The 13,732-nt window shown below is 35.6% G+C and overlaps 1 protein-coding gene across 1 annotated transcript in view; it reads left to right on the top strand.

Annotated features, from left to right (window-relative positions):
* The first annotated feature begins 883 nt into the window (after nucleotides 1-883).
* The window catches only part of LOC107669556 (serine/threonine-protein phosphatase 2A 56 kDa regulatory subunit delta isoform), a 35,720-nt gene continuing 22,871 nt past the window's right edge, over nucleotides 884-13,732 (top strand). The window contains exons 1-2 of the mRNA XM_016461841.1: nucleotides 884-895; nucleotides 1,809-1,980. Of these exons, the coding sequence (XP_016317327.1) occupies nucleotides 884-895; nucleotides 1,809-1,980 (184 nt within the window). The remainder of the gene's footprint in view (nucleotides 896-1,808; nucleotides 1,981-13,732) is intronic.

Here is a 13,732-nt window from a genome sequence, read left to right as displayed (position 1 = left end):
AATGGTGCTAATTGTGTTAACTGTTGGAGGGCAGCCTCACATGACCCATGAATTATTTTTTAGCCTGTTACTGTGGCAGATGGAGCTTTGTTTGAAGTGAGACACATCAAGTATTTTATTCCAGCAAATTGGCTAATAAATTTGGAACAGATACACTAGGTCATATTTCTGCTTCAGACTGTATTTAATAATTATGGAATTATTTATAGGCCTATTAATTATATGTACATTTGGAATCGATATTGAGAACTTTCACTGTTGAAGATCATTGTTTCTCGTCATTGGATGCTCTTTGTCAATCTTTCTCTCCTTTGTTCTTGTGATCGTGGTGTTCTGACATAGTCTCACAGTCAGGGAGAGTCCTTCCTGTCTGGCCACGCAGGGAGTTTGAGCACATGACAGCTCAGAGACGGGGCAAAATTGGCAGTCTTGGATAGCTTAGTGTGACATTCTCACTGGCGGCCAATTAATTGCCTTTGCAATTAATCTTAGCCTCACACAAAGCTCAGGCTGTGTCAGAAATATTGCATTAGCTGAGATGTATATCGCAGTCATAAAAGTTGGTGGTTGTTGCATAATCTGCCTTGGCTTTTGCACACTGCGGTCATATCATACAATTTGACAAAAGGACAGAAATGTTGCATGATTTAGTTTTGGGGACAGTCCCACAGCGGTAATACTGTGTTTCTCATCTATGGTCAAAACGGATTCTGTGACGCTCGTTTTATATGGAAGACGCATATTTATTTGATAGTGTAGCTCAGGCTACTCATGAATGTTTAATGTGGGCTGACTCTAGATATGGTAATAAGGAGGTATGTAGGTTAGGTTAGTTGTGGACTTCAACTCCCACGGGTTAGGGAGGCAGTTTGCTTGCAGATTGATGACTGATGTGGTGAGTTGCTTTGTTACAGCAGTTCTCAGTGGTTGCATGGATTTTATACAATGTTTTGCCATCGGATAAAACTAAAAAGTTTTGTACAATGAGACATTTATGCTAGACTTGACAATTGAGTGTAAATGTGGTAATATTTACGTCAACAGAGGCTCACTGTAGATGTCAAAATATCATTTATTGTAAATATCCTAAGCTCTTTCCTAAGTAATGTGTCCAATGTGAGAAAAAAGAATAATGCCGCAAAGTCTTCATTATTAATGACCATCTTTCTGCTCTCCCTTATTTTATCATATCCTTTTCTTATTACAAACAAGGCCTGGCCTGAAATTCATTTCTTAAAATAAGGAGTATTTTTTTTCCCCCTTTAGATGCCTCACTTTTTTTCACTGGGTGTGAATAGTACTTAAGACATAAAGATTGTCCCACATCTCACATGAAGCTGTTTTTCTCAATTATTTCTGTTAATAAAACTCAATATTACATTCCAAGTGAGGTGTAATGCAGCTAGCTGACATAAATTGATATTGTTGTTTGGTAGTGCTTTCTAATAGCATTGTAAATCAGTTATGATGTATAATGCAGATATGTAAGAACAAGTTTTAATATTTATATAAAAGTGCAAACGAAACCGACTGACTGATATTCAAGGCATTGAAGAAGATACCTGTTGATCTAGAGAAATACCCAGAAATTGAACTGGTGCATTTATAGACAATGAAGTCAGACGTTTTAAAGACCCAATAAATATAATTTACTGTATTTACTGTATTATCTTTAAAGTAATTTATATGCTAGGAGACTCCTAAAGTTGACCATTTGCTTACACACATTACACACATTTAAAATTTATAGTCTTTCTCTTCCGAGAAAGCAGAGCAAAAATATTGTTTTTTTTTGTGTGTTTCTCCAGGCCCAGCAGACAGCCAGCAAGCGTCCGAGCAACAGCACTCCACCTCCCACTCAGCTCAACAAAATTAAGTACTCTGGTGGGCCTCAGATTGTAAAGAAGGAGCGTCGACAGAGTTCGTCACGTTTCAACCTCAGCAAGAACCGGGAACTGCAGAAGCTTCCCGCCCTCAAAGGTAGAAATGACTCCAAACAGAACATAGTCATGGCTCACAGCTGTTCGTACTTTGTTGATGATTTCTTGGAATGATCAAGTGATCTGTTGTTGTGTACATATCACAGTGAATGGTGCTAATTGTGTTAACTGTTGGAGGGCAGCCTCACATGACCCATGAATTATTTTTTAGCCTGTTACTGTGGCAGATGGAGCTTTGTTTGAAGTGAGACACATCAAGTATTTTATTCCAGCAAATTGGCTAATAAATTTGGAACAGATACACTAGGTCATATTTCTGCTTCAGACTGTATTTAATAATTATGGAATTATTTATAGGCCTATTAATTATATGTACATTTGGAATCGATATTGAGAACTTTCACTGTTGAAGATCATTGTTTCTCGTCATTGGATGCTCTTCGTCAATCTTTCTCTCCTTTGTTCTTGTGATCGTGGTGTTCTGACATAGTCTCACAGTCAGGGAGAGTCCTTCCTGTCTGGCCACGCAGGGAGTTTGAGCACATGACAGCTCAGAGACGGTAATTGGATCAGCAGTGCAAGTGTCTGCACTAAGTAGGACAGTGAAACCTTGCCACAGAATCTGATGTGGATTGTTCCTAGAAAGCATACAGTTGGATTAATTTATTCAGCACTGCATCATCAGCTATTTTGCTGTTCTCATTTTATTAGCTCCTGTTTGGACCTGAAATTAATATCCATCTCAGGTGGTCATCTGATCACAAATGGTCAGCCAAGAATTTAAAATGTGTCTCAAGTGCTTCCTTTGACCTCTTGTAATCAAGAAGAGGGTCTCTGTTTTGTGACTGCATACATTTACTGCGTTACTGCATGTTTGGTAGCCCAAAAAAAGTGCTGAAAACTCCTGTTGTGGTAGAACGATTGATTGACAGGGCTTGATGCTTACTTTTTTCCCCAAAGAGTACATGTGCACCTAAGTTAAAAAACCTAGGCGCACGTTAAAACACTTTAGGGCCACAATAAAAAATGATTAAATGATTCATTTTTGGATATGAAGCATTCATTTATTTTTGAATGAAATCATAGCCTTTTGAAGTTCAGTTATCAGGCTTGTATCAGGATTCCTGTTTTTCCGTTCCCAAATTTAAGACTTCAAAATGAAAATTAACATTTTTGTTATACCATTTAAGATGCTCTTAATTTTTAAGGACACACTGGGACTTTTGCACATTTGCTCCTAAATGTATTTTAGTTTGCACCAACTATTTTTAGTCACTAATGCAGTGAAACGCTTGCACTGTCAAGGTGATATAGGTAGTTCTTCGGTGTTGTTTGGGGCACATCGAGTTGCTTTAGTATTTACACTACAGTGTGTTGTGGTCACATGAAGGTGATGTATTTTCAGTCAAAGGAAAACTTGAAATCGCATCATATGACCCCTTTAAAAGCTGTTTTTCCACAGACCAAGTGAAGCACAGGCTATTTGTGAATGATGTACATCAGTGGTTTTGAGCTGTGGTGACAGCAGTCTGGGGCCCTAGAGCTGAACCAGTCATTTTCCACACATGATCAGCTAGGACTGCACAATTAATCTAATTGCTAATCTCGATTACAATTACGTAATCGTTCAAAGAGGCAATTAATCATTTAAAGTCCACTTATGTTATTCTGCGTGCTTAAGATGCGTTTTTTTTCTTTCTTCATGTTATTTTAAGGGTTTTCCCCATTATTTTAATTTTAGTTTTAGTATAACATTTTAATACCATTCATATTTTTACTTTTTTATAATTTAAAGAAGAAACCAATCCGATGTATAGTTGACATTTGAGGCTTAATACTATAGAAAAGCACTAAAAGTTTTTCATTTAGTGTTTTCAGCTTGTTTATTTTCATATAAAAATACGGCATGCAGTTGCATCAAACAATGGTACACTCTAAAAAATGCTGGGTTGTTTCAACCCAACTTTGGGTCAAAGATGGACTAACCCAGCTGTTGGGTTAAATTTTTTAATTACATTTTTAATCCAAAAGTTGGGTTAGTCCATATTTGACCCAAAGTTGGGTTGAAACAACCCAGCATTTTTTAGAGTGTATAAACATCATTCAATGTAAAATTTTTGTCATAATCGTGCAGCTCTATGATCAGCACATTCGGATAGATTGTCTCATATACACTCTAAAAAATGCTGGGTTGTTTCAACCCAACTTTGGGTCAAAGATGGACTAACCCAGCTGTTGGGTTAAATTTTTTAATTACATTTTTAATCCAAAAGTTGGGTTAGTCCATATTTGACCCAAAGTTGGGTTGAAACAACCCAGCATTTTTTAGAGTGTATAAACATCATTCAATGTAAAATTTTTGTCATAATCGTGCAGCTCTATGATCAGCACATTCGGATAGATTGTCTCATAATGTGACTTCTCGATCTGCACCTAAACTCCGCTCTTGCCAAGTAGTAGTTCCCTGAGGAAGGCAGTTAACTGTCAGTCCCCGTGGTTTCATAACTAGAAGAATGATGCTCCCTTTTCGAGAAGAGTTGCTCTTGAAAGCGCTTCAGTTTACCATTTCTATTATTACTATAATGTGAAACACGGTGGTTGTGGTAGAAGTATTTGCTGCAGTGACTGTTGCAATTTGTTTTAGTTCTGATGCTGTGCATCTACATGCTACAACAATGGTCTTGATTAACCACAATGTGTCTTAAAATACTGAGTTGCATAATGCGTCATGAGCGTTCTTGTGGAGCCTTGACCATTACACGTATTCACCTTTCTATGCGGGGTGCCAAACAGATGTATGCATCAAGAACAATGTCTCCGTGTGTTTGTTTCTGGCCCAGGCAACGCTGTTTCTAGTGGTCTGGCACTGTCTCTGGATGTCCACATGGCAAACAAACAGAGGAAGCATGGAGATCTCCCTTTTCCTGTCTTTGTGTGAGAACTAAGCCAAACCAGCTCAGTGTTTTTGTCTAGGAATTCCATTGAAGCGAGTGATTTTACTTCAGTATCTGCCATGATGCCAGTTTGGATGGCAAATGTATGTATCAGGGACATTTTAAGTTTTTTTTTTTTTCTACAGCAAAAAGTTATATACTTTTTAACACTAGCCTTCATTTAAAAACAAGCATATTAATATCAATTTTAACTTTTAAATTAGGCGGGTATTTTAAAAAGCATTTTTTTTTCAGTATCGAGTTTGTACCTGAAGTACTGGTACTTTTAATGTTACTATTGTGTTTTAAATGGGCATGCTGGGAGAAGTAATGTTTATTGTGAATGAAGACTTAATGATTAGAAATACATCAGTGGACTAAAATTTGCTACAGGTAGAGACAGAATGCAGACGACAGCGTGCATAAATTATTTATGCATGTATTTTGGCTGTGTGTGCAAGTAGATCAATTCTCTGTGAGCTCTGTGCTCTGTTTTCCACCATAAGTGGATTACATAAGTTTCGAGATAACATATTTCAACAGGCTTACGAATGAGTGCTTGGTTATATTTCATATTATCATGTGGTGGTTGCCTGCAGCAGCATGATCTCAGTATAGCATAGCTCATTGTGTGAGGCATACAAGACTGACACAGAACCATCACTCTGACTGCTGAAGATGTTTCGCTGAGGAAATTAAACCTAGGATAACTTGAGCTTAAAAAAGATTCAGTTTTGTTTTACTATACTTTTGCTTAGGAAAATATGTAATACACAGTATTTATCGAATGTTTTTGTCATAGTTTTGATGTACAGTGGTCAAACTGCATTATAAATCCTTAATTTCAGCCTCATGTTCTTTAAATTTAATTGATTTTTTTGTATTTTAATACATATGAATGAGTGTTAGGTTAACATTTAATAACTCTTTTTTTCTTTTTTTTTACATTTAGTAAAATGTGGTTTAACAATATTTGTTAAAACAATAAAGCCACACTTGCTGTTTTTACAGTGAGTATGAGCAGTCAGTATTGTTTTTTTGTTTTTTTTAAACCTATTTATTTGTTATGGATTATTGACTCTTATTTTGGCTTGTAGCAATAAAGCCACACTTGCTGTTTTTACAGTGAGTATGAGCAGTCAGTATTGTTTTTTTGTTTTTTTTTAAACCTATTTATTTGTTATGGATTATTGACTCTTATTTTGGCTTGTAGTTATTGGTTTAAATGTTAAAATTCCTAAATAATGGATTTGTTTGTTGCAAACATGCAGCATTTCGATTCACAAGGTGTTAGATTGGAGTGGTGTGGATTACCTGTGGATCCTGGCTATGTTTTTATAAGCTGTTTGGACACTCATTCTGACGGCACCCATTCACTGTTGAGGATCAAAATAATTTTACTATGGGTTTGACTTCAGCTCATCAAGTCAGATTCAGAATCTTTTTTTTTTTTGTGCATTCAGAACAAGAAATGGTGTCCTATTCGAATAGTTTGTCTAAATTAAAATGTTGTAATAGAAATCCATGTTTGTCTGGGTCTAACCTAGTGTGACCGAAAGAACACTGAGATAAAATAAAGAAGTCCTGCTCTGGGGTTGGTGATTTGCTTGTGGAGGTTAATTCTCAGTCTTATGACTGCATGTTTGTGCTGTGCTGCTGAAGGGCAAGGTAACCACTGAAGTGAGGATTTTTCCGCTGAGGTTGGGGTTATACCTACATGTATGGTTGACATTCTTGATAAAATCTTTTCACAATATCATATGTGCAATAGGAGCTTCACAACCTGACCTGACCTCACGCCCTGACTAAAGAAAGTGCAGTCTGTCCTGTTTGGTTTGCCAGGACACACAGGTCATTAGGTCGTAATTTGGATGATTAGTCTGGGTTATGTTTAGCTCAAGATCCATTGTGAAAACAATCTCGTATGACCCTATACACTCGAGCTGTTGCACTGAACCAGGCTCAGTGTCTTGTTGGAGTGTTGTGTGTTGTTTGCTGCAGGCGCAGCTATAGAGCATGTGAGAGGACATAGATCGCATTGGTTGTGTAGGTCAAGAGGTCAAATGTTAGCATTAATAGCTGCTGTTTTGGTTTTGTAAGAGTATATGGGCATCACAGCACACAACCATGTAACCACTTATCATTTTAAAAAGGCTATTTTAATCCACTTGCCCTAAGAACCATGCACAACTGCTCCTCCCTTTGTCTTGTCATCTGTCTGGGAGCCCTGGGGTTATTGCATGTGCTCTTCAAAAGCACTGGGTGTTTTCTTTTAATTGGCCTACAATAGTCACATTATTATCTTGCTATGGAGATGCCTCTGGAGACATTTGTTGTTTGTACTTGTTGACCTTGTTCATATGTTTTATGTTAGCTAATGAACTGTTAACATTACATTTGGTCATGTTAAGGTCTCTTAAGTGTTTATATTACAAAATTGCAAAAAAAAAATAAAAAATACTAATGCTGTTGATTTGCTAAAAAACGAACTAATTAATCACACAGCTTTCTGTAATTAATCACACTTAATAGTAAAGTTTGTAATCAAATATATTTTCACATTAAATCTCCGAAGTTTGGGCAATAATCATTATAAATTTCAGAAGATTAAAGTGTAAAAAAGTTGCAGATTGTTTCCTCTCCTTTTTAAATGACAGTTCCTGAGTCATGACTGCAGTGAACGATTCAGTGTGATTTGATTCACCACTGCTTCATTAAAACGAACCAAACCAATTCAGGGATTCATCAGATTATGCAAGAGCAATGCAACACAGCTCAAGCATATGGACATGGCTAGTGTGAAACTGGGAAGCAATAGCCAGATGCACATTAAAAGAAATAGAAAATACATAAAATTACAAACAAATTGCAAAATCCTAGACCTGTTGATTAACTAATTAATCATGCAGGTTTCTGTATTTATTCATGGATAATCACCTGTAGCATTACAATTTGTAATCATATTTTCACATTAAATCTCCAAATTGTTTTAAAATGTTTGTTTAATGGCATCTTTTTACTAAGTACTGGCTGAATTTTCCCTCCATTGTCTGGGGATAGAATAAATATAGTCATTTGACACTACAATATAATTTCAAGCAAATTATCAGATTTTTAAATTTATTTAAAAACAATTACAGAACATAAAAAATTTAACTTTTAATTTAAGTGCGCTTAAAACAATGTTGACGTAAACCCATTACAATACAAGTCACATTTAGCTGTGCCTTTTATATAGGCTAGTGTGTTTAGTGTTGGTTTTTTACATGTGTTAAACAGCAAATATTGATGTCAGAAATGACTTTCCCCATGCAGCCCTAATAATACTCAACATTAAAGCAAATTAAAAACAAGATTTTTCTGTGCTTCTAGCCGTAGGCAGCTTTTGTTTCTGGCGGAGGCCTAACAACAGACAGGAAGTCAATCCTACATTCATAAGGGCTTCCCTCCCAGTGCTCAGCCCTGCTTTCCATCTGCGGGACTCAAGGAAACGCAAGGCTCATTAAGCAGAAATCACTGTGGACTATATGGCAAGCCGAAGCTGTGTGTTCTGTGTCATTTGTGTGTGTATGTGTACAAGAGATGGAGAGAGCGATAAATGTGTCCCTGCGGGTTCTGCAGCTCCAGGGTTGCAGTCACATACCGATTTGATTTGCTGGAGTTGTGACAACTTTGAGATAATCGAATAGGTCCTCTGTGAGACATTTGACCCTGTCCTGTTAAAGTGTCTGCATTGTGTGGGTTGAGGCAGTGCTTTTTCCCAGTTCGTTTTATGCGGATCACACGTTTTCTTGCTCTATTTTATACCATTCATTCAGCTTTAATAATTGATTGTCCACCCATCATTATCGAATGTAGGGCCCTATAAAATTTGTTTTATTTTTTCCCAAATTCCATTATATTTTTTTCAAATTCCATTTTTTCAGTTTAAATTTTTCTCTACTACTTTTTAATGTTTACAAAAAAAAACATGTCTAATTATTTAAAATCATGAAACTTACACAATTTCACATCAGTTAATTGAAAGTTTAACAAAAAATACATGTTTAGGGCCCTATAAAATATTACATTTTTTCTCATCATATGTTTTGTTAACAAATTCTGTGTTTTAGCGGGTCTAATTATTTGAATGTATAAAAACAACCTAATTTATTCAATTTATTCTTAAAATAGCCTTATGAATTGTTTTCCCCCTCATAAATTCTGTGTTGTGTATTTAAAAAAAAATGTTGGTTATCAAATGAAGTCATAAAACATTAATTTCATTTATCTTTTAATTATTGAAAATTGTATTTGTTAATTATTGTTGTTGATCACTGAAGAGTTGCCACAGATACAAAAACAATGTCCGAAAGGACAATAAACTAAACTAACTAAAATTAAACTTTATTTTTTAGCTAACAAAGAGGATCTGCTATTAAAATTAAAGCATGGAAGAAATGTTGTGTTATAGTAGTTTATGTCCTCATTTAGTGAGACGACTGAAAATCGCTGAAATCACCGTGAGCACCGCTCGCGCTTCGGTACGAGTAGTAAACAAAACCGTGTGTCTGCGCCATTCATTACAGAGACATGCAGAACATGCAAAATTCATATTTAAAGTCTTTTGCAGCTTAATATTTACAGAGACTATATCGTGATTTGGTTTAAGTGTAATCACCTACTTCTGATTAATTCATTCAAAATTTGACAAATTCCGTGACATTCCACGTTATACAGTAAATTTGGTTTTTATGACTGGATTCCGCGATTCCATCCATGTTTTCGGCATCGCGGAAATCATAGGGCCCTACGGATGATATTTGATTGGTCGATCACGCTTTAAGTCTAAATCAGGGCAGATATATTACATTTCTGCATGCAAGAATGCACACATTCAGAGATCTCCGGTAATGGAGAAGAAGTTACATTGTGTGGAATTCTATTTGAATTCTATTATTTTGATTCCTCAATTTTTGAAACCATTTATTTTTTACCTACTGTAAAAAAACTTTCTTACTGTAATTTAGATGCTCATGCTTGGTGGTTTTGAAAAATAAAATATGAAATTCTGATTTTTCAAGCATCGTTACAGTAATTCTGCTGATTCGCTAAGCTGAAAGAAATAGTGACTGGATACAAATCTGAGTATGCTTGACATAACGTGAGTGCTGGCAGTCTGCTCATGCATCAGTAGAAATGGTTTGTGTGCACATGCACACTCTCAGTCTCACAGATGTCTCTCGTCACAGCAAAGGTCTGTGACGAATCCAATTTAAGAGCTCACCAGAGATATGTGTTCCCTCTGATAACAGTAATAACAGTTTATCTTGCAATTATCTTAATGGCACGGAGATGTCTCCCTGCACATGCTTAGTTATTAGTGATTTGCATTACTAAACCTAAATGCAACCCTGAAGAGAGTCATCTTAGATCACAGTGAGTCCTGGAGCAGGTTTGGTGCTGCTAGTGGAGATCGCTCTACCATTTAAAAGTTTGTAGTCAGTGAGATTTTAAAAGAAGTCTAATATGCTCACCAAGGTTACAATTATTTTGTCAAAAATACAGTAAAAAGAAAAAAGTAAATATTACAAATTAAAGTCACACATTTTTATTTTGATGTTTTAAAATGCAATTTATTCCTTTGATGGCAAAGCTGAATTTTCAGCATCATCAGTGTCACATGATCCTTCAGAATTCATTCTAATATTCTAAGTAACAACTTTTGAAAAAATTAAAATACACAGATCCTTACGACTTCAGCTAATTTATTATACATTTCAATGTATTTATAAGAGCTGACACATTTATACCACTGTATCATTCATCTCTGTAGTTTTGACTGCTATATTGCCAACCCCTAATTACGTAAAAGTGGTCAAATAAAATATTAGCTATTGGTATCTGCCTCCGATTTCCTGATGGGTGCATCCCCACCATTTATGATTGTCTTCTGACTCTTGATTATTTTGTTTCATGCTTTTATCTGTATACACTAGTGCATATTTGATTTGATTAGATCAATATGAAAGCCATCCTGTGCATTCATCAGCAGAAAACCTGCTGGCTGCAGGCCATCCTCTACCTCCATTACTGTCCTCCTCCTCTCATCACTCTCAGAGCTTCTCCTCTGGCACTGCATAAGATCTCCAAATCACACACTCCTACTTCAGACTGCAGGCCTGGTGCAGGATGTTGAGGTTCATGGACTGCAGCTATTCTGGAAATCCTGCTATCCTCTGCCAGCTTAAAGCATTGTGGAAAGAATTCACTTGAGTCAGCAGGGTTAAAAAATGACATGTTTCATACTTGCACACAGGACACCATCAAAGAAATTGATAATGAAAACATCTGACAATAGAAGTTATTTGTTTGAGGTGGCTGCTGCAATTGCGTTGTCTTTTAGTCATTGTGCCCTTTGTGTTTGCTGACATGTGAAAGGGAAGTTAGAATGTTCTGATGGAGCTGCTGCAGTGCAGCTCTCTGTGGATCCTGTTTAATATAGATTCATTGAAGCTGTCATCTGTGCCCCAGATTTTAGTCCTGCGTTTTCATTCTGTCCCCAGCACTGCTCAAAAGTGGATCAATCCCCCATCCTTTCCTCGTTACCCTGTGCTGTCCATCTCGATAGACAGGCTCTGTTTAACAAAAACCACTGTCAGACTTAATACCTCTTATGAGTGATTTTAAAATGAGAAATCACAGCTAGTTTACTCAGGACCACTTGAAGTTTAGCCTGATGCATGTGCAAGTTGCATAACATTTGCTGACTAAATGATTTTTCCTTACTCTAATAGTAAAACATACATTTATAACTTAGTATGACTTGGCAATAGAGGTGAAACAATTACATCTTCTTTTTGTATATTTTCTCTGTAATGGCTTGAAAAAAACACAATAGCAATCAACAAAATTCTAAATATATTTAAAATAATAAACTTGTTTTCAACAGTATTTTTCCCTTAGTGAACACAGTTAAATGTAAACATCTTTATTTATGTGAACCAAAATAATAATACATAGTAATAAAATAAGCAAATATTTCCATATATACCTGCATACAATTTTGAGAAAACATTTTAATATGTTAAAAATAAATGCCACATGGGGACTAGGATGCAAATTAATAACTGAATCATCATCAGTTTAAATTATTGTTGCATAGAATTTAATCGAACTGCCTAATTCAAAGTTAAAAATTGCAAAAGTAGTCTAATGATTTTTTTGTTTGTTTTTTTGTTTTTAGGAAACGTGTCAGAAATTAATATTCACAAAGTTCCTATGATTGACTTTTCAGCAAGGACACATTAAATGCATCAAAAGTAACAGTAAGGACTTTTACATAGTTGCAAAAAAAACGTTTTAACATTGATGATAATGTTTCTTGAGCAGCAAATCAGCATATTAGAAAAAGTTAAAAATTGCAAAAGTAGTCTAATGATTTTTTTGTTTGTTTTTTTGTTTTTAGGAAACGTGTCAGAAATTAATATTCACAAAGTTCCTATGATTGACTTTTCAGCAAGGACACATTAAATGCATCAAAAGTAACAGTAAGGACTTTTACATAGTTGCAAAAAAAACTTTTTAACATTGATGATAATGTTCCTTGAGCAGCAAATCAGCATATTAGAATGATTTCTAAAGGATCACGTGACACTGAAGACTGGAGTAATAATGCTGAAAATTTACCTTTGCTTTTATATTAAAATATAAATGTTATTTTAAATTGTAACATTTCACAAAATTACAATTTTAACTGTATTCATCAAATTAATGCAGATGAGCATTAGACATTTCTTTCAGAAACATAAAAAAAAACGTACCCAGGGCTCCAGACTCATTCTTCCCACCGGTCGTTCTTTTGCGACTAACTTTCTCAGTTGAGCACATGATTTGGTCGCAATTTTTTATTTATTTTCTTTGGTTACAACCTGGGATTAATCGATGCATGCTGATGAACTTCTATCATAGTTTATAGTTATATGGAAATGAAAGAGGTTAACATTCAACCTGTTCTTTTTCATTAGTCGTATTATTTGTGATTTGAATTTTGTGAACGGGAATTCTTCTTTTGCTATGTTATAAGCCGGGCTTCAGATGCTTTTGCTTTTGAATTTGCAATCTTGTCACGTTTTACAAGAAAAGATAATTAGCCGGGTTTCCATCCAAAGTTGCGAATTTAACTTATGCGCAGAATAAATTGAAATATCGCATAAAACATTTGCGAATAAGCACCGTTTCCATCCAACAAGTCAAAGAGAACAAAATCGTCACTTCCTGGTAGAACTGGCGCTAGGCTATATATCACTATGAAAAGTAGGAGAAACCCCTGAATATAATAATTTTCATAGGCCTATATAATAAATTACTTGCACCTCAAAGCGAGCAGACGAAACAAAATAAATGCGGTCATTGCTTTCGAAGTTGGATGCTGCTGTTTGGGAACGCAGTCATGTAACAGTTCTGGGAGGCAATTATACAGAAAAACGTTGATGTCAGACTTTGCTCTGACATTTCAAACTGACCATAACATTTCAGATGCTGAGGAATGGGATTGGTCCACTGGTTAGGTTTTGCCGTCCCATAGTGAAGTCACATTACTTTTTTGATGCGCATGGAGGAATTTACTCAGCAAATGCGTTTCCATCTCCTTTTATTCGCATTAACCCTTTTTCAAAAACCACCTCAAGCGAGCGTAAAACTTTTTTGCGAATTAAAGGGGTCATATGATGATGCTAAAAATAACATTATTTTGTGTATTTGGTGTAATAAAATGTGTTTATGCGGTTTAAGGTTCAAAAAACACATTATTTTCCACATACTGTACATTATTGTTTCTCCTCTATGCCCCGCCTTTCTGAAACGCGTCGATTTTTACAA

The sequence above is a fragment of the Sinocyclocheilus anshuiensis genome, unplaced genomic scaffold, assembly GCF_001515605.1.
Source record: "Sinocyclocheilus anshuiensis isolate Anshui unplaced genomic scaffold, SAMN03320099.WGS_v1.1 scaffold460, whole genome shotgun sequence".
In the NCBI taxonomy this organism is placed as follows: Eukaryota; Metazoa; Chordata; class Actinopteri; order Cypriniformes; family Cyprinidae; genus Sinocyclocheilus; species Sinocyclocheilus anshuiensis.
Note: the sequence above shows the minus strand (reverse complement) of the source record. Positions and strands in the feature narration are given on the sequence as shown.